A 21,480-nucleotide genomic window follows, 5' to 3' on the forward strand; every position below is an offset into this window, starting at 1 on the left:
CAGGTGTTACCTTGACTTGATTTCAGCTTTGAAAAACATAATGAAAGAGCACGCTGGTTACCATATTCAACAACAACAACAACAACAACTGCCAATTGTACTAATAGATTCATATACATTTCTTAGTATACCATTTAAAAATAAATAAATAAAAATAAGTGTGCGTGCACAAGGTCTACAAAAGTGACTTTTGGGCTTGACCATCTTGTGCAGGAACACACATTCTATGTTAGAGCTCTTGGGTCTCCTCTGCTCATTAAAGAACATAGTTTTGCACTCTCCAGATGTGTACAAGCATCCAGGCAGGGTTGTGCTCAGTGCCTTCTCAGAAAGGACAGAGAAACTCAGTCAGCTGTGTTCTTGAATAAGCTGGTTAGAAGACGAGCGCAGAAAGCAGACTATGGAAATAGCTCTGAGCTTGGAGAATAGTGGAAGCAGCGTGCACTGGTGCCAGAGTGGAGACTGGCAGCAGTGCACGCAATGGCCACTGGCGCACTAGCATCACAGTGTCACAAGACTGTGGCTAGATTGTTTTTGATTAGAGCTCTAAACATTGTGTGAGTCACGACTGCTTCTAAGATCATCACAGGCAAATGTCTCATTAATAGTGATAGGACTTTGAGGCGAGGCTTTACATTAAAGTTTTATTCCCTGCCATTGTTTTATTCCTGTCTCAAAGGGGAGACATTTCCCATCACAGCAGACTGGTATACTGTAATATGTTCTGGCACAATCAAACTGGCTCATCAGTTGTAATAAAACATTGATGGAATGATCTTAGATGGCAGCCTTTCTCCTTTTCTCTCGTGAATGAGTTGCCTGAAAGAAAATAGCCACTCACAACTATTTATAATAATCTGTTGTTTCCAGTCTTTTGAAATGCAAATTACAAGGCTCCCAGACATGAGTTTACCGAAGAAGAACCTTGCAACATGTTCTATTTCTCTTGACCCTAAGCAGGATAAGCAAGTTTACAAAAAACAGTGCATAGCTTAATCAGGCCATAGCCCCGGGGAAAGGTGGGTGTTCAATAGGATTATAGAGTTTAGTGCTGTAAATAATTCAAACATGCCTTACGTTCTGACATTATGATTTAACTTTGATGATTTACTGAGATTGACCTGCTCAAATATGAGCCTGATGTAGGAAAGATACAACACAATTTGGAGCAAAATGCTTTTACCTAGATGCTTGACATTTTCACAAGGGTATACTGTGAGTTTATCTCCAAGAAGACATCAACCTGACACCTCACTGCAATCATAGGGAGACATAATGCTGGGATTGATGTTTTAACAAACCATTTAAAATTATATAACTCTTTTTTTAAACGGATGGAATGTCCCCCCTGAGACACACATTCCAAAACTTCCTTTGGGTTCATATTTGGACATAAAAACACACCCACATCAATTCATTTACACATGCAGACACACACATTTACCCAGATGGTTGCAAATCTCTTGGGATGTTACATTTCATTCAATCATTTCAACAGACCAAAGTATTTGCTTAAAGGGTAAGGTTACCACAAATAACACACTCGGGATAGAGGCGAAGGCAATCAGTTACCTATGAATTAATCAATTATTAGTCTACTTGATATATTTAATGTCTGTCTTGCCTCCTATTAGCAAACTGTCACAAAAAACTTAGCGTGTAAACAAAATTATAAAACCTTAAACTAAGTAACAGTTTTCTAACGAAACACATCAGATGCCCTTGTTATACCTGTATGACCTCTCTAAATGGAGGATTTAGGGACAAACAGCGGAGGAGAAATAAGACGTTAAACTGTAACATTGTCTCAACCTCCCTGTCTCCCCCATAGCCTCTGAATCTGAACATCTTTCCCACCCTGGAGGTGAGTGACAGATGGGATCAGCCTGAACATCACTCAGAACAGCTCTCTACCTCCCGTCACCCCGCCAAAGACATATGATTTACCACAATCGTCTACACTGCGCCTCCGCCTCTCACTTATCACTCAGTCACTAGCCCACAATCCTGCATCATTATACTTAACATGACTCACACACCAACATGTATATCTTTCAGGTTTGGCTGAAACATTGCTCGCACATGCATGTCGACTTCCATCATCTTGCTCTTATTAAAACATCATAGCACTTGTGACAGTCCCAAACCCATCACTCCTCCCAGAAACCCCTCTGCTGTTTCTTTAGTTAAACATGAGGCACACTCTAACTCTCATCTTAGTATCTTTCCATTTTTTCAATATCACCCCGAGTCTTCTGCTGTCACTCTCTTTTTTCCTTACATTCACAATAAAAACATTAATGGACAAATATAGTGCACACAGATACTTGCAAAAAATGAAAGTAAGTCATACGCACACTGACAATCCTCTCCGAAGTGCCCCCTCTGGAGATGGTGGTCCCGTTGAGTCCAACCAGAGAGGGCAGAGTTTGAGACATCCAGTTGGTCACCATAGCCATGGTGCTGAGCACCGCCCCGATCTTTAGCATGGGAACGCTCATGTTTGCTCCCTGTGGGGCCCCGGCGCTAACAGCCCTGCAGCCAGCCCTACCCTGCCCTGCCCTGGACCTCGGCTCCAGTCAAACCCCTCTCTGCTCCAGACAGTCCAGGCAGGAAGCAGCCAGTCAGTGTCTGCCTCCCAGAGCTGGAGAAGCACAGTTACCAGACCCACAGCCAGAGACTGGTTAGAGGAGAGCAGCTCACATCCAACAGCATCACCCTGGAATCTTTCCCCTCAGAGTGACTGCCTCAGCCTCACCCCCTCCCTCGCCCTCACTTCCTCACTCTCCCCTTATCTCTCCCTCCCTCTCCGTTCCACTCTCTTCCTCAAGATGCAGAGCTGCGCATTGGCTGCCTCTCTGTCTCAACCCCTCCCGATCAGCCTATGCTCTGTTCTTGCCAGCCCTGTTTTGCATGCATGCATCTATTCTTTTCTGTTTCTCTGACATTTGGCTGTGCTTTCATGATTCAAATCTCAGTGTGTGTGTGCACTTCCACATTTGTGTGCTGTGTGGAGATCAGATAGAGACTGATGTGAGAGGGCTGATCTCAGCTCTGTGGCATGTGTGTGCCAAAGGCATAATCTCAGGTTGAGTAGACTGCCCTCATCAAACTAACTTCACTGATTGGAGGACTGGTTATAAAAATAAGGAAGTCGATAGATTTAAGGTCTTCCAGGGACGTGAGGGGAGACATTCATAAAAGTATTAATGGTATGAGAGATCTGATGCCTCTGCCTACGGCTGCTTCTGACAGCTCATCCGTCATTCTGCTTTATGACATATCAGCCTGTAGCCTCCACTTCTACAGTATCCTACCATCTCCACTCTGCCTGGGGCGTAACCATATCACCATCTTAACTTACATGTCTTCTCGACATTCACTGCCTGAAACTCTAAAACTACAGTATAAGTGCAAGAGTTCAAATTTGGATAATGATTGAATTGACATAATGACGGATAACGTTAAAGCTTACAAAACAACTTGTATCCAAAACTGATAATACATTTGTTTTCTTACCTGGCTGCTACCACATGCTTTCCTTCAATAATGGGGGATTACAAGTTATTTTCAAGTGGTAGACAATTGTTGTATTGCTGTAATCCAAATGGCTTAAGCTCTCAGCACAATCACAGCAGGTAAACCAGTGTCAGATAGCATAGCAATTGCTTTACTGCCTATTGGATGTTGTATCACCTAAGGGGCTTTGCCTCTATCTTGATTGGAGATCATTTCAGGACAGACCTCAGACGTGTGTAGATCAACCCTTTGGATGTAGGGTATGTATTGGATCTGGAGAGTGTCTCAAATTACTACTTGAAGCTTGAAGCATCTCCTTACCGCATTTTCCTGCAATATTCTGGGCTACTGGCGGTCTCATATTATGCCCTAAACAACCATGAATAATGATGACAGAGTGGCCCACTCAGACAAAACGTCCAGGTCATCTTCCTTTCTGTTGGCTTCCTGGGCTGCTGACTTATTCAGTTTGTCAGCAATGGATGGGCTCCCTTCACCGAGCAGTCACATCGGGTGAGTGATATGGCTTCCGCTGTGTCGGCCATACTGTGAAGTGATATGAGAAGAGACAGCTTTCTCAGCCCCATCCAAAAATAATTAATCCCTCCTCAGTTCACCTGCTGGCTCCCACATGTGTCTGCGCCTCTATTTTTGTATAGCAAGACTGACCCTGTGTGGCTACCGGTGGGATTGCAGCCAACATGCGGCCTTACACAGTCAGAGGGAGAGGGGAGTGGGGGGGGGGGGCATCATCGCCCATCATCGCTGTTGTGCAATATTGAAACTGGTAGACAGGTAGTTGTCACTTTATGTGAACGTGTCAAGGATATGTGAGGCAGCGCGTGGCATTTCGGTTTAGAGTCACTCTGTTCCATTTCTCACAGAGATTTTAGAGAAAGGTACAATGCATTAAAGTGTCACAAACACACTGCTGCCTTCAGGGGCATGCGGGAAATAGACTGAAGCCAAGTACATTTCACATATCATCTGTTTAGTTTGTATCTAAATAGTTTGTCTATGTCTACAGGCAAATAACTATAACTAATCCAAACAATGTGCTAATAGCATTTATAATAAACTATATTTACGTATTTAAGGGACTGTGCTTGCAACTATTGTGAGAGATGAAGAAAGCTATGTTTGTAATCTACCGTACTTAATATTTACTTCAATGTACCGTATAAAGAGAATGCAGTAATGGTGACATTCACTGGGTGGCAGCAAAGACTTAAACATCGATTGGCGTCCTTTACCCTTGTTTCTTTATTAAATAACCAAGCTCCTGCTTCTGTCCTGGTACAAAGTAAGAGGGGTGACTGAAAAGAAAAGCATTATGATGGTGCTTATTGGTGCATCATTTTAAATTACGTGAAAATCTTTCACCCCATGTACGACTATGGCCATTGTGCAAGAAGTAGGATATTTCAAAGCAGGTAGAAGTACATGGTCACATCCTAAATGTTCCTCCATTGGCCCCAATTATGACGACCATATACAGTATGTTCTGAGTAATGCCCACACATTGCCCTAAACTAGTAAGGACCCAATTTGACATAATGAATTCCCTTGCCCATGCCTAATGTTCAAAATTATAATGATCAATATCAAAGGTAGTTGTTTTGTTTCCTCAAATTAGACATGTGCCGTCGACTGTTCTTTTATTACTAGTTGGTGACTCAGAGGTTTCATCTCTAGGGAAAATGTGTCCCCCAGACCTTTTTATTCTCTCTTTTCATCAGCTTGCATTCTGATTTTATAATAGCAGTCTAGACACTATTATTTAAATTCTGAGGACAATGCTTTTCCCTTTTTAATTTGCCTTTCTTTAATTTGTGCCAAAAACATACTGTATGTGAATGCTGCGCCTGCTAAATGTAAATTAACTGAAACCATCGAGGCTGCCATCAGACTCCTGCAAATCATATCTTCTATCACAGGTTTTTCATATCCTTTTCTTCTATCTCAGGGTCTTTTTATTCAAAGCCATTGTTAATAACTTAATCACATTACTTGTGTGAGGTTGAGCGCACCTGAACTCTTTCAAACTTTAAATTCTTGTCACAGAGTGCGGGTCAGATGCCATCTTTTGTAAAGTGATGGCCCAAATAAAGGAAGGGAATAATGAGTGTCATGAGGACAATCTGCCATACCACAAAGAAATCCATGCTCTGCCAATCAACTATCTAATCACGAAGTCTGTTGGCAGAACAAGCTTTCATTACATATTAACTAGAGAGGAAGTCGGCCTTTTAACCTGTAATAATTTAATTCTTTTTGATTAATTTTCACTGCCATTCCTCACAATTTCCACCATAATAATTGTCCAGACTCATTTTCGCTGCTTATTATCTTCAATTCTCTGCTCTCCTTTGTTCTCCTTCTCATGAATTTTATTTAGCCTTTAACTTCTCTCACTCTCTGCCTCTCTTTGTTGTTTCTCTTGGCCCTTCCAGCATTAATAAAAATGGCATCGCATCATGTGTTTCTCCTTTACCCTGCATGTGTCTTCGCTCCTACTATTTCTGTCTGGAGCTCATGCACATTCAGTGGTGTTCATAGCTGTCCTGTTGCATGCGTGGACTCAGATAGAAACAAACCCTGTGGAACATCTGCATGCGCACATGTTGTGCAACATTTTGGTGCCTCCACAGAGACATGCAAACATGGCTTTGTGCTTAATAATAAACATCAAAAAAAAAATCACTCTGCTCTTAGCCTGAGGGCTTGCTCTATAAAGGGCATTTTTAATCAGTTCAAACTGTGAAAATGGCCACCAACTGCACAAATGGCAGCATTTGTGCACACCCATGGATGGCAGTAGAGTGCTATAAAGCCTGAGGTCATAGGGAAAAACTCTGGGTGAGATAACAACAAAACTGTGGAGCAGAAAGCACCAAACACTACAAAAACACAGCGGAAACACAGGAAAAAGTACACCTCAGCTAATTACACAACCTCCTTAACATTGATGCAGAGCCGTTTTGACTGAGGCCACACACCAACCCCCGCCTGAGCTCTGAGAGATGCTGGAGTCATCCTGCTCTAAGAATACTGGCTACTTTTCTGAGTCATAATTCATTAATTAGATGATGGACATGGAGGCCCACTGCCTTCCTAATATATTAAGATCAAAATCAGCTCAAACAAAGTGTGACCTCATTACCATGGAAACTATTTAAATGGCATAAATAGGCTGTACCCCAGGGTCTAGGCAGGCGGACGCAGTGGTGTGCAGTGTTTAATCTATTAACAGCTCCTGTGGGCCTTTGATTAAGGAAACTCATCTGGGCTTTTACATTTTATAGTAGCGACTGAGACCACAGGAGGATTATAGAGCACACATGCATCGACCCCTGCATGCATAAAGTGCAGGGAACACATCAAATCGAGTAGAATATGTTCAATAATTCAAGCAGAGAGAGTTCACCACAAATAAAGTAGGGACTCTGTCCCACTCTGACCACAGAGAAAGGTGACATAATATGATTAATGGCATCATAAATATGGCTTGCATGAAGACCTTACATGGGAGTCGATAACCTTTCATGTTCAACTTGCTTCAGCACTGTTTGACAAGATCAGGCACAATAATCTCGTAAAGACAATAAGTGTGTCCGTTACTGCGTGTATGTGCTTACGTGTGCATGCATAGATTTGTTTGTATGCGTCAATGCCTCTCTTTGTTTGTGTCCACTTGCATGAGCCACGATTTCTCTCCACTGAGCTGTGAAATGTTGACAATACCCTCTAATGGTGGTTGCCTCAGTGTTGTCGAGAGACCTGGTAGAGCTGTAACATGCACGCAGTATAAAGTAAATCGGTCACTCCTGTAGGAAAGTAACAAAACAGAGGCCCAGCCCGATGGCGTTTAACTAGAATAATGTTAGCAGGAGAGATTCTGTCCTTCCAGTTGGAACACACGAGAAAGAAAATCAATATTGTAAGTGTGTTTGCCTGGCCGTATCGACTGTAACACACCTTCAATATCCTGTGGCCAGTCTATCCATTGTCTTTACAGTAGAGCCTATCTAATGAACCCACAGTGAAGAGAAAGGAGATGCATTCATCATATATTACAAGGCAAGACTGCAGATCTGAGATTGACTCATAGCAGGCCTCTTCACCTACAGCATGCTGTTCTCGGTTTGTTTCTGAAAACAGTCTCCAAGTACCAGTAAAGTTAAATAATTTGTACAGAACTATATATGTTTGACGGAGTATAGCTGTTCTTTTGATTTGTTTTTTGTTTTTTTTTAAGCAAATATTTTAACCCAGAACAACATGTCTCTTTTTACTTGAAATCTAACAGCCACTCAAACAGCCTTTCAACCCATTGTGTGCCCAAAGACAACATTTATAATCACTAATTCAATGATGAGAATTAAGATTTGTGTTAAGGCAAGCCCAGAGAACACTTCCAAAGGATATTTGAAATGTTCATTTGTGGGCAAAAATGATTTATGACCCACCAGAGGAACAACTACAATTGAACAGGCTGAATTGCAAAAAATATACCGTTATTATATACTGTGTTCTTGTTTTATTTGATCAAGCCAACATTGAACTGGAGAAACCTAGTTTAGTGTTCTTATCTGGGAAGCTTCATGAATATATTGCTGGAACATGCATTTCAATTTTATTCATAGACGGATTGATTGCTCCTGATTGCTCCCTTGATTACTATCTCCACAGTCCATCGGGACTTATATGCATTATTATTTGTATGGTATTTGGTATGTCTGAACAGTAAATGGTTCAATGTCAGATGGCTCAATCAGGGAGTCACATTCTGCTTGATGCTTGCCCAAAGAAAAGGCCTGATCAAACAACAACTACATGTAGCAATCAGCTGTCACGCATTCTGCAGCGCAGCATGGCTGTATCCACTGTTCTGTTCCTTCTCATGCCAACAGGACCAGCTGAATAAGACTCAGAGCAGCATTTCCTGTGGCAAATGTTGCCAAGTTGAATAGCACACACACAAAGACACACTCGCCCATATGCACATGTATACAGATATGCATTCACACACGCAATTACTATGATCATTTTCTGGCTACATGACCTGATTAAAACGCTCCTCCAAACCAATCCTGTTTTGAATCCAACAGCTACTCCATTCTGACCTTTTTATCCCACCCGCTAATCAAACATTCTCACTGCTGCGCATAGGGAAAGATATTTCTATAAATGGAGTAATTACCAACAACAATTTGAGAAGCTAAAGCCTTGCATAAAGGTAGCTATAGGGACTCTCGTGAATATATAATCAGACGCAGGGCAACAAACATTGTGCCATGTCAATTAAAGACACATTCTCAGCAAAATACCTTTCCTTTCATGCCATCGGAGTGGAATAGGCTTTCAGTAGAGTCAAACCAGTCCTGCATGTCATATGGGTATAATATTTGGGAAATGGTCATTTGACCAAAATGAGATTCTGATTTAGAAATGTAAAAAAGACATATGTACAGCATATGTGTTTGTTTGTGTGAAACCTGTTGAGATAGTCACCTGTGACCTGTATTGCTTACTTTTAGTCTTCTACTGGAAAAAGGACCACAAAGAGGAATGTGTTTTTTTTACTGTATTGTCCTATCCTCTGCATTTGTTTCAATGACTCTGCATTTGTCAGAGTGTATGATATGTTTTATTTATGTTTTTGCCATGTCAAATAAATCAAACCAAATCAAGCTTAATCTCAAGAAAGCCTGTTCCAGTAGATGAGACTGACCCCCATGGCCACTGAACTTTTGGTGCAGTCACAATAACCCCCAAGGATAATTGAGTTTCTTTCTTCCAGATCTGACCAATTTTCTTCAGATAGCTATTACTGCAAATATTTACAAATCTGTATAGGACCTCTATATAGATGTATTACTGTTATTGCAGGGAGCTGCCGAAGTCTAATGTCATTCCTTTGTCTCATTACTGCAATGGCAAAGTGGTTTGTTGCATCAATGACATATTTATCTATACGCACATAAGAGCTGAGATCTGATCTTAGATGTTGTGCAACCATCCCCTTGTTAGATGAGTAAGAGATGAACAGGGGACAAAGGGTCTGTCTGTGTTTTGTCATTTGGTCTGTGTCTGAGTCATTGTTTACAAATGTCACCCAGTCACATAGTAAAGGTATCGCCATGATTGGCTAACCACTGTGGTAGGTTACACACAAGGAAAATAAGCAAAAGAAAAACACAGGAGATAAAAAAAAGGGTAATAGACAAGACTGTGATGTTAAGGAGAGGCAGAAAAGAGAGGGAGCGGCCGTTGAAGAAACCGATAAAGAGAGAAAAGGATGGGTGATGCATTTTAAACTCCCTTAGGTGATGAATTTACATCTTGTCTGTTTTCTGCCACGTCTGCAACAGTGAAACTAACAGGACCAGAGAGGAGTGGTGCGATCCTGCCAATTACAGTCAGCTTGACTGAGGTTTTGCAGCAGCCAATTCTGAAATAAAATGTTAGAGTAGTGCTCTTCGCTGTAGATTGTCAGGATCAAACAATGACCAGAACCCATCAGCTACAGCTGTATATTAGTAATGAAGAGACAGCCCTGCAGTCTTGTGTCCAGCTCCTTTGTCAGAGCCCACACTAGAGCCTCATTTGTGTCCTTTGTCTTCAGGTCATTAATGCTCAAAGAAGCTGTAACATTTAATGAAGGGCATATTATTAGTCCAACACAGGCACAGTGTGCAGTGGAGAGAAATCCAAAAACAGCCCCTAACTGAATATTACATTTAAAGCCATAAGGGCTTATGGGCAAAACTGGATAGGAGAAACCTCTAGATAAACAAATTAGCTTGTCACTGTGTGCTTTTATGGAGTTTTGCCTTGCCGGTGGAAAGAATAGAGATACTTATTAGTATGAATAAACTGTCTTGTGTTCCTTGTGCCTCCCCCCAACAACGGGACTACGATTCCAGCCATGTAATCTGCACACATCTTGCAAGTGTTGTTGAAATCCACTGATCCGCTCAGTGATTAAACAAACAGACAGGAAAATATCAACAAACTTGAGAAAACGAGTGTACAGAGCCGAAAAGGACCATATGTTGAAAATTATAAAAGGGTAATATTCTGTGGAGTTAGCCAGTGGAGTGTGAGATGAGATGTATTCTGAGTGGGAAGATATTGGTGGGAGGCCCTAATGGTCATAGAGGCTGGTGCTTCACCACAGGCGTTACATTGGATCATCAGGCTGGATCATTCAGTAACAGATGCAGCGTTCAGATGGTACAAAGCAATAAACTGTATGTTGAATGTGGTGACACGTCCTGCATAACCAACTCAATTGAGTCTCATCCTGAAATGTGAATTACATTGTGGGGAGTGTGTGCTTGAGAATGTGTGAGTGTATGATTGTTATAAAGATACAAACGGATGCTGGATAGATTTCCACAAACGGTGTGTGCAGGATTCCAGTTGATGCAGGATGTTGTGCAGCATGCTCTTTATTCTGAGCACGACACAGATCTATGGAGTCTAATGATGATATTTGTGAGTGCAGCCTGAGAGATATGATATCAGAAAAGGCCATCCCTGGCATTAATATTCCATGCAGCACAAGGAGGGAAAGAGAGAGATGATTTTTCCCTTAAGGAGACACATCCTCTTCTAATCATTAACATAAATATTTTCATTTGGTGTCTTTAAGACATGGCAGTCAGCAACTTCTCTGCTAATTCCTTTTGGGACATATCATTATTGATTATTGCCTGGTTGCCTGTGGTAAAACCTCTAATAATTTGAGATTAGAATGATAGAAATACCTCTGAATAATGAGCTGGATACGGTAACTCATTTCTGCAACCCACAGATTTAATCCCTAATTTAAAGGGGACCTATCATGCAAAATGCACTTTTGTACGTCTTTTCGGTGTGTCAGGGAACTCACCAAGTAACAGAACACACAACCCTCTCTCTTTTCCTCCGTACCCAAATCTCTAAAAACGGGGCTGCAACGGATCTGATACAGACTGATCCAGATTTGAAATTGTTCTGAGGTCAAAAACTGGGTGCTCCGCCTATATGGGCAACTCTCCACCTATCAGGGGAATGAGATGTTGCGTGGCATGGTAACAGCATGGTAACATGACGCTCGTCCCTCCTCCCCCTCCTTTGCAGGGGGGCGTGGTCAGCTGCAGCTCATTTGCCACAGAATCAGCCCTTGTGAAAACAGGGCTGGAATAGAGCAAATAGAGCGAAATGAGGCATGGCTAAAATGCATTATCTGTTTGGTATTTTGAAAAAAAAACTTCAAAGACATGTTTTATATACTGTAGGTATGGCCCTACAATATATTATTCAAATATAGCATGATAGGTCCACTTTCAAGTGTATTGACAGCAATACAAGGGTTCCCTCTAACTTGAAAATGCAAACATATTGAGGACTCCATTGCATTCAAATATAATCTGACAATTTGTATTTCCTTGTTGATCTCAATTTAGTTGAACTTTCCAGAATCATCATTATACCCTGACTTAATCCACAATTTAAACAATCCCACTGTTCACATCAAACAGTCTTTCCATGATCTGCAGCTGCCATTAGACCTCTGTTGGATAAGACCAGGAGAGTTTAAGCATGGCAGCTGCAGATATTGATAAAGAACATACAGTAAGTCAAAAAATGTATTCCTCTCAAGATCCCTGCTTGCTGTTACTTACACTGAGAGGACTAATAGAAGAGAGCCTGAGAGGGCCACTATCCTGAGGCACTAAGGCTCAAAGAGAGAAACCTCTTCTGAATACCTATTCATCACATCACCATTAGTGTGGCTGAAGCACTCAGCTCTGCTGCTCGAAAAAGTAACGAGGATTACTGCATTAGATCCCTTATAGTGTGACATGATAGGACATAGCTGTTGCCTGAGCTCAGCCATGCAACCTGCTTTCTTTCCTCACCTTGTGACGCAGTAGGATGCAAAAACGTACTTCTTACCACACATCTGCTTGAACACAAACTAAACAGTAGATAAACAAGTGCAGACTCTAATCATCATGAGAGCAGGTTTTTATCAGAGCATGACGTTGCTCCCCCGCCTCCCCACAGAAATGCCACTCTACATTATTTTTGTCTCCCGTCTTGTCTGTCGACACTTCATCTTTTCTTCTCCTTCCAGCTGCTTCCTGTGTCTCTCTTGCCCGAGCGACAGGATGCACATGCCATTGTTTTGTCACGGTCACTGCCGTATTGATTAAGCGATGTGGAGATAATTAAAGGCGATCTGCAAGGAGTGTCAGTGCCAGTGAGCGGAAAAAAATCATAGTGACGGAGCGATAGGCCTCTAATTATTATTCTCCTTTTGGTTAGGATGGGAGAGATAATAACCCTGCAGGCACATTCGGCAGGCACAGTCGGAAGGCACTCTGTCTATTTTCCCCCTCTATCCCCGCCTGCAATCTCCAATTTTCATTTCCAGCAACTCCACTCTTTCTTTTCCGCTCTCTATCTCTCTCTCTTACTCTTTCTTTCTCTATCTCTCTCTCTTTCGTTCCTGCCATCTCACTTTACAACCATGCTACCCTGCTCAGCTACTCCAGTGGGCACTTATTGAAACCCAGTCCACATCCTCTCACTTTTTACTAACCCTGATCACCACAGCATCTGCAGTTAAGTGTGTGTGTGTGTGTGTGTGTGTGTGTGTGTGTGTGTGTGTGTGTGTGTGTGTGTGTGTGTGTGTGTGTGTGTGTGTGTGTGTGTGTGTGTGTGTGTGTGATACTAAATGATATGTACCTTATATACTGATGTTTAATTATTAGTTAATGCACATTATTGCTTTTATATACAGCACCATTTTTTTCTTAGCTTTAATTAATGCTGCACATTAACATAATTTGAATGCACATACAGTATGCAAACCCGTTGCCAAAAGTATTACTGAGGGACTGGAGCTTTTATTTAGAGTCAAGCAGAAAATACATTTTGTTCTTTGTAATGTCTTTGTTCGTCCGAGGCTGTCGGTTATTGAGAACATTTTTTTTTTTAAATGTTGCAGACTGAGAACCCTGGGCAAACTCAAGGCCATTGTTTAAAAATAATGTTTTGTTTATATACTCTGTAAATAATCAAAAGAGCATGATGAGCAGTGGATTCATTGCCCTGCTGGAAAACCAAGGGCTCACGAGAAAAGTTCCTTCCCATTAGTATGCTCATCTCAATGCGGTCCTTCTGATCTATGATGGATGAGTGGAAAAATTAGCATGTTACATAATTTCTCCCCAATTTTGTGTAATCCATCAAATCTACATCAAATATATTTCGGTTGATGTCATCAGTTCTACACATATCCATGATATTATTTAATATAATACATACTGAGTTCTCTAGTTGTGACTTCTACTTCCAGATGTGGTGTTCACATCCAGTGTTACACATTCAAGTGTCTGTGTGTGTTCTGAAGACTCGGACAAATCCCGAGAGGGGGGGGGGGTTCAGAATCAGGCGGCATAATAATGTAAGCTGGTGTTCCTTCCGCTGGAGCATCTTGTTATCTGCTCTCTCCTACATGTAGTGTCTTTATCAAAGGACCTCTCTACCTATGGCACCGTGGGGCTGCAGAGAGCTCTGCCAGCCTGCTTGATATGCAGCAGTGTCTGGTGGCTGCTGGGCTCCCACGCCTCCCTGACTGGAGCCTTTAAGCCTTGGCGCAGTCAGAGAGAGCCTCTCTCATCAATGGCCCTACTGAGTGGCTGTGACAGTGCCACGTGGAAAACACATCGATTAAATGGTTCCTCTTTCCACCCGCTTCTGCTGCGGCGTAGAGCTCTCATCCTTCATTCCCCAAAATGAAACCCCTGCAATTGAGTTAGCTTTCAGCATGGGAGGCAATGCTGTCACACTCACACATGGCAATGCAGAGTGGATCATGTGAAATAGGAGGAGAGGGAGACAAAGTGGATAAAAATAGATAAAAGAGATAGAGGTAGTTATAGAAAAGAGGCGTAATACAGTCTGAGTAGTTCAACTAAAAGATTTACTCTTACCTCACCTCTGAGTCCATGTCAGGTGATTCTACAGCTCCCCCAAACATGAACGTGTTGATTAACTTGGGCTATTGAAAAGAGAACTATGCCGACTATAATAAACCAAACCTTTTTTTTTATATAAAACAAGATTTCCCAGGAGTGTGGTAGGTTGTCCGGGCATGTGATCGAGCAGGTGGAGGCAGAATCTATATTGGGTGTTTGATAATGCATAACACTGTCTGATATGGGATGTGTGTTTTCCGATGAAAGCAAAGACATGTGAAGAGCACCGTTCATAGCAACTTGCCCAATCTGCTCAGTCTTATGAAAGCTTTTGTATCAGAGCGAAAGAGGAGCTCTAGGCGCAACAGCCATATTTATATTCCAATCTTCTACACAGAAACCCACATTGCCAGGCTCATAAAAGATTCATCGAGCAGGAGAAAGCAAGGTCGTACAGAAAAGTGGTCAGAAGGTGTCTACTGCAATGCAAAAAAAGAGCAGATGGACGCAAAAAATAATCATTGGGTGAGTCCCACGGTGACGATTACTTAGGTAACGTGTGTTGTTGCCCTTATTACTGGTGGCTGTGTGTCCGGCATTGACCAGATGATGAACCGTGTCTGTGCTCTAATTGGCATCTGTCACTCATACTACAGTATAACCTGCGATAGGCAAAACTGGCACAGCCGTATTTATGATGGTGTCGATTCAATGCGTCGCTTTGCTCTTCGTCGGCTGTGGATCCCATTCCTGACATGTTTGTGAACTAGAGAGCAAAGGGGAGAGAGAAAAGGAGATGGTAACAATGTGTGTGAAAGAGAGCTGTGCGTGTGCATGTGCATGCGCACGTGCATGCGTGTGCTTGTTCTGGGTGTTGTCAGAGAAATGTCACTCTTGCTTAGAGTCACAGACATAAACCTCTGGGAGTCCTGCACCCTCGAGCACACTCACACAGAAGGAAAGAGAGAAAGTGGGGTAGAGATTGCGATATAGGGATGATATTCATCCCACCAGTCAAGCTGATCCTTCCATACTCTGTTGACAGCAACCATACAAATAACCTCCTATACATTTTATGGGGAAACTGAATATTTTGAGAAAATAGTTGTGCATCAGTCAATGATTGTGAAATTGACTGGAAGAGAGAATTCGGGTCTGAAGGGCACATGTCCTCTACTTTTTCTTTCCTCCTGCATGTATAAAAGTAATCAGTCCCTGAGTGTACAGCTGGATGCTGGTAAGCTGCCAGGTTAACCCTGTCTTTATAAAGGAGAACTGTATCCAGTTCCCAAAAGACCTTTAAGACCTTTTTAATGACGATTACGAACAGACCAGAGTCAGCCAGCTCAGTCCATGGGATGGCTTATGGTCATTTTAGTAAAGCAGCCGCTGGGTTTTCAACAAGACAGAAAGCATCAACAGAGGTCAATTAGATCCCACAGAACCCCAGAGCATATGTAGTGGTCAGTCTGTAGCTCTGAATGAGTAGTTGGTCATTTAAAACATGGACTAAATACCAAGGGTACCAGACTTTTATCTCTGACTTTGACAATATGAGTTTGAAGCATGTGTCCCCCGGTTCTAAAGTACTTGCAATATTCATCTCCTTTCATGGTTTCAAAAATAAAGGCGGAGAGTAATCATATAGGATCATGTGCTGTACGATTACAAATCCAAAGCGTGCAAGCCATTTAGTTTCCCTTTGTCAAGTTTTTTGTTGTGATTTTGTTAGTAAAGAATTGTAGGGTTGAGTAATAATGAGAAAATCATATATCAAATTAGAATTGCATAAAGACTTCTAGCAATGTTGTATGGTTGGCTATTGGTTCTTGGACAAAATGTTTACCCAATGAGATTTTTTATAAAAAAATTAGAAGTAAGTGAGTGAGACCAAGAATAGGACAGCTACAGCAGTCTGGAAAGTTCAGAAAATTACATCAATTGAATATGATGCATCTTTTAAAGCCGGGAAAACACAACACTTATTACAATATACGAAATCCTGGGCAATAACCTAATCTGAAATCATGATATTGTTTTAATATCACTACATTTCTCTGATGTAGTATGAATATAAGATCACAGTTTGTTTCAGATCAGATCGGCCAATGACCGGTCAATCGTTCAATTTTCAAGCAGAATTTACATTTCATATGTACCCATGATATGGGGAGGTGGATTCCAGCTGGAAAGGTAACGCCATACTGACACACCCTCTGTAGCTCAGGGGCCCGACCATGGCGGGGACACACTGTCAGTCTGAGAGTCAGGCCACTGACCTCACATGCTTCCCTACCCTGCCTCCCATCTGTTAACCAATTAGACTGCTGACCGCTTCCTGCCTTTCGTGCCTCATCTAAGGCACCGCAGTAGCAAAATCAGTCACCCATTTCACCCACGGCCGCATTTGCAAAAAAGCTCACGCGCTAATATCACCCCTGTGTGAGTCATGAGCAGACCACATTTATAAAACTGACCCAGAAACAGGTACATCATCATTAAAAAGCTAAGCACTTAAACAGGCACACACACCTCATTGTCCATTAAAAAACACACATCCTAACCACCTCTTCTTTTGTCAACACACCTGCTGTACCGGAAATGTTACAGTATTTATTTGCTCTAAATCCTCACCACCAACACAACATGTTAACATACGTATCCTAACTTTAAGCTAGCTATTTAGTAAAGAAGGTGTTACCTCAGTAATAATTGTGTAACCCTTTTAAGGACCAAATTATCAGAGGGCAGAAAAGTCCTAACAATTATACAGTGCACACACACACACACACACACACACACACACACACACACACACACACACACACACACACAGGCGCCTCTGATGATAAAACACGAAAGCACATCAAACATTAAGATGTGGGAGTGAACAGCGGACAGAACAAAGGCTCAATAGCTCTCTGTGCTCCAGCCTTTCTTAAGCAGCATCTCTTTATGACACAGATCTCTTTACAGTGGTAAGACTCGCACAATGTGGTATCATTATCGTGCATTGATTCCAGCTCTGCCCTAATCAGTCATGACACAAGCACATACTGTTCAATCTCTTCAAGCAGCACTGAATCAAACATAATGCAACCTCATTATCTGTGGCTGATTATGAAGCACCTTTTTATATTTACAGCGAGTGCATGAAGGTGGATGCAGGCATAGTGGCTCATCAAACCCAACCTGCTCACTTACTCACCCACATTGTGCTCGACATTATTCTTAGTGACTGACAGGCAGCAAAAATGTGTCTGTTATACTTTTTTTACAGAGCAAACTACACTAAACTTACATATTGATATTAATTTGGGACTCATTTTATAGCCACACTACTTGAATGTTAACATTATTACATGATAAATTAAGCCTAATCTGCATGCAAAACACGTAATTTCCTTGTTTTAGTTTTAAAGTTTGATTTGTGCGTTGCAGCTTGACCTTCCAAGGGCTTATTCGTGGTCATGCAGTGTTAGTCATTTAGCAAACGTGGGTTCTGTCACAGCATAGCAAGGTGTTTTTTATAGTTGAGTGTGTCTCCTTGCCGCTCACTGGCAGATTTACACCCCGCTCTTGCTGATTTTCATTTGTTTAATTCTCTTGGTGGAGGTTAGGCTGCTGCTTGGCAGAACACATTCTGTCCAGCCTGCTACCTAGTGTCCTTCCTCCTGGGAAACATACACTCACATCTTTGTCATCCAGATTAATTCCTTCATATTTATCAAAGCTTTTAACAGGTAGCTGGAAAAAATCTGTTTAAAAGCTGTCTTGTTGGATATTATCCATCCAGCTGTTTGTCCTGCCTAGCTCTGACTGAGCTGAGGTCTGAAGTTTTGTTGTCCTCACATGCAGAGACACAGTAAATATTAACCTTTCAATTTTCCTATTTCTTCGCGGAATGAGACCTAATATATGTGAAGTTTGTCAATAATACTGGTACACAGTCTTCTCAAAATAGCAACATATAGCGGCCCCATCATTTGCGTCAATAAAACCATTTCAATCCAGTGACACTTACTGTATATCACAGCAATAAGTACTGTATCATTAATTAAACGTAAATAAACGTAATGTGTGTGTGCCTAATGATGGTTTAGTGTGTTAGTTGTGATTTAGAAGAGCCCTCTCCTTTGCAGTACTTGCTTTTTAGCTTTAATTTGGCTGGGTGATTTTCTGGTCTAATCATCACACCTATCTGGAATGAGTAAACACAGTTTAATAAGTCCCTAAATAGTGGCCTGTTCAAACTGATTGTTTATCGTGATCCCTGGTGAGAGAAAGGATCAAGTATATTACTGAAACATGTTTCCAATTGCTCAGTGTTCTGACTCACTCTTTGAGAATGACAAGCAAGTTTTCTCCCCCATTGCATTTGATGTTTGTACAGCCACACTAAAGCAAGTGTTTATTTCAATCACTCTCAACCATGTTGGGAGTCTTCAAGACCAGACATCCTAAACCAATAACTGTATTCCTCTGGCACCCCCTTAAGCATTTGCTTTGCCTCCAAACCTGATTGTAAATCTTTCAAAAAACATTAAGCAATCTTACCGTAAACAGAAACTGGGCAGCTACAGAAAACAAACTCAAGAAATCTTGGGTCCCCGTGGAAAGTATGACTTCACATATCATTCAGGCTCCAGCAAGCTTTTCAAATCACTTTGTCAGTTGTACAGGAATATTAGTGCAACACACAGCTTTTTGATTTGGAAGCATTCTTTTGACTACAACACAATGTGATTTGTTTCATTCAAAGCCTTTGTTTTCAACAAAGCAGTTATATTTATTCTTGAGGTTTAAGGGCAGCTGTCACCAACCAAATTCAGTTGCTTTGTTTGTGATAAAACTAATGTTTCACACTGAATTGTATTGTTAAATTCCTTTGTTTGTTGAAAACATGAACAAAATATCCAGTCATCTCATTGTTCACGTTAGTCATCGGCCATGAAATCCCATTTATATACACTAAATGGAGCAAGATAAATTAGGCTGTGCATCCATATTTGCTGTTCAATTTAAAATTTGAAGCTTTCAATAATAAGCTATTAAATCAGACTAAAGAAAATCTGAGTTTCACAGAAATGTATGTTATAATTTCAAAGAAGAGTCAACATTTGTTTTTTCATTCAATATTTGGAATGTATTTTTCTAAATAATATTAACTTTACATGGTTTACACCTTGCAGAAAGATTTTGAGCACACAATTCTCAGATTTTCTGGTACTTAAAAAGAAGATATTTCACGTTTATTAAGATCATCCAGTAAAGTTAGACATCCTAAATAGATTTTTTTTTAAAGTGTTATTATAGCCGGTTACAGTATACTAGTGTGTGTATAGTAAATCCATTAATTCCAAAATCATGAACACACATACACGCATATCAGTGTGTCCTGTCATACATGGCTTGATGTACAAGACATCTGTGGCAAGGTCAAGCAGGTGCCCATCTGTACACTGAGGGCCCCCAGGGCTTTATGGGTACTTAACAAACGTGTGCAGTGAACAAACAAGTGCATCTGTCTCATTAAAGCTCTCTTAATATTTCATACAGGCTTGTGCTGAGACTGTGACAGAAAATATGTGAATATCTCGACTCTGGTGGAAAGTAATGTTGGTGTCATTGCAGTGGATATGCACCAAGTCATCAATTCTTTATGTTTGACTTGCAATCTTCCGCATCATATTTTCTTTCAGACCTTTAAATATTCAATGCAAACACTTGCAACAAATTGTCCCCGAAGGCCAATTACAGTGTGAACCCATTGAAGATGGGGTTGAGTGATGATAGCAAGTCTTCAGCTACATTGTCTGTGTCACTGTGAAGCTGACAATTGAGCGGTCCAGACCGAGCAAGGAGGCAGAGGCAGAATGTCCAAAATACAACCCGGTGTGGGCATTTATTCAAATCATAAAGCACATGTCGCCTCTGTTACAGTCACTTTAGCAAGTATTTGCCAGTGACATGTATTCCTCTTCATTTATTGAAAAACATCTAAAGTGCTGTTTGGATAAGTGTAGAACACGTTTTGTAATTTACACTTTGTTTGCTTAGTTAATACATTTGAGTTTTGGACTTTCAGGGAAAGTTAAATCAGTTATCATCATGCATGCACAAACGTATAGAGGTTAAAATGCACATCAACACATTTGAATTGTTTCATTTTGTCTTTATCGTGAGGCTAGGGATGTGTTCAATCGGATTGTTGAATTAGAGACCTGGGAACTGCTGTGCCTTGTTTCATATCATCAGAATAAAATCCATTGTTTTCATGTAATACAATCTGTGATGTACATGTTATACTTTGAACCTGGCACACAGGTGTACAGCACATCCTGTAGACTTCAAACATACTGTAGCTTTTGTTAAAGGTCAACTGCAGTTCCAGCTTGCCCTGTAGACATGCCATATAAAACCCTAATGTATGCTGCATGCAACATATGGGCTTTACATGTTACAGCATATTTCCTCAGTCTGAAATGTAGAACCTTTGAATGTATCTGCTGTATGGAGCTAAAGGTGCGAACCTGTGCCATCCAACAGATCGGCGCCTTTTGTGCAATCCTAAATAACAGGCACATTGTACCTATAAGCAGACCTTGTACTGTGTAGGCTGGCATGCTGCTTGTATGACCAGATGAACCCCTGCAAGTTCAAATTCTCTGCCTTGACTGAAAGCCTTTCTGGGTCAAATAATTTTCCGTCCTTCACTTCAATTTACAACGGTCACATCAAAGCTCGTCATTTTTAGCAAAGGGACGCAGCTTTCTCGAGTGTCATGCACAACACAGCACGCCACACAATCACTCAGACACCCGTCACACATCTCCAGGATCTAAAACCGTTTGTTGGCTGCTATGGAACACTACTAATTACGCATGGCTTGTAGATCCTGTATACAAACTGTCAGTGTTGGTTCCTTTCAGCTTAATCAGTGTGTGTGTGTGTGTGTGTGTGTGTGTGTGTGTGTGTGTGC

General features: G+C 41.3%; 1 protein-coding gene across 2 annotated transcripts in view; it reads right to left on the reverse strand.

Annotated features, from left to right (window-relative positions):
* Window positions 1-21,480, reverse strand: part of olfm2a (olfactomedin 2a) — a 42,807-nt gene that overhangs the window by 19,615 nt on the left and 1,712 nt on the right. The window contains exon 1 of one of the 2 annotated variants that reach the window (XM_010779299.1): window positions 2,358-2,808. The exons of the other annotated variant lie outside the window; for it this stretch is intronic. Coding sequence (XP_010777601.1) covers window positions 2,358-2,501 — 144 coding nt within the window. The 5' untranslated portion in view covers window positions 2,502-2,808. Of the gene's footprint in view, window positions 1-2,357; window positions 2,809-21,480 lie in introns of those variants that run through there. 2 annotated transcript variants of the gene reach the window in all.

Source organism: Notothenia coriiceps, unplaced genomic scaffold (genome assembly GCF_000735185.1).
Source record: "Notothenia coriiceps isolate Sejong01 unplaced genomic scaffold, NC01 NC01_scaffold00020081, whole genome shotgun sequence".
Lineage (NCBI taxonomy): Eukaryota > Metazoa > Chordata > Actinopteri > Perciformes > Nototheniidae > Notothenia > Notothenia coriiceps.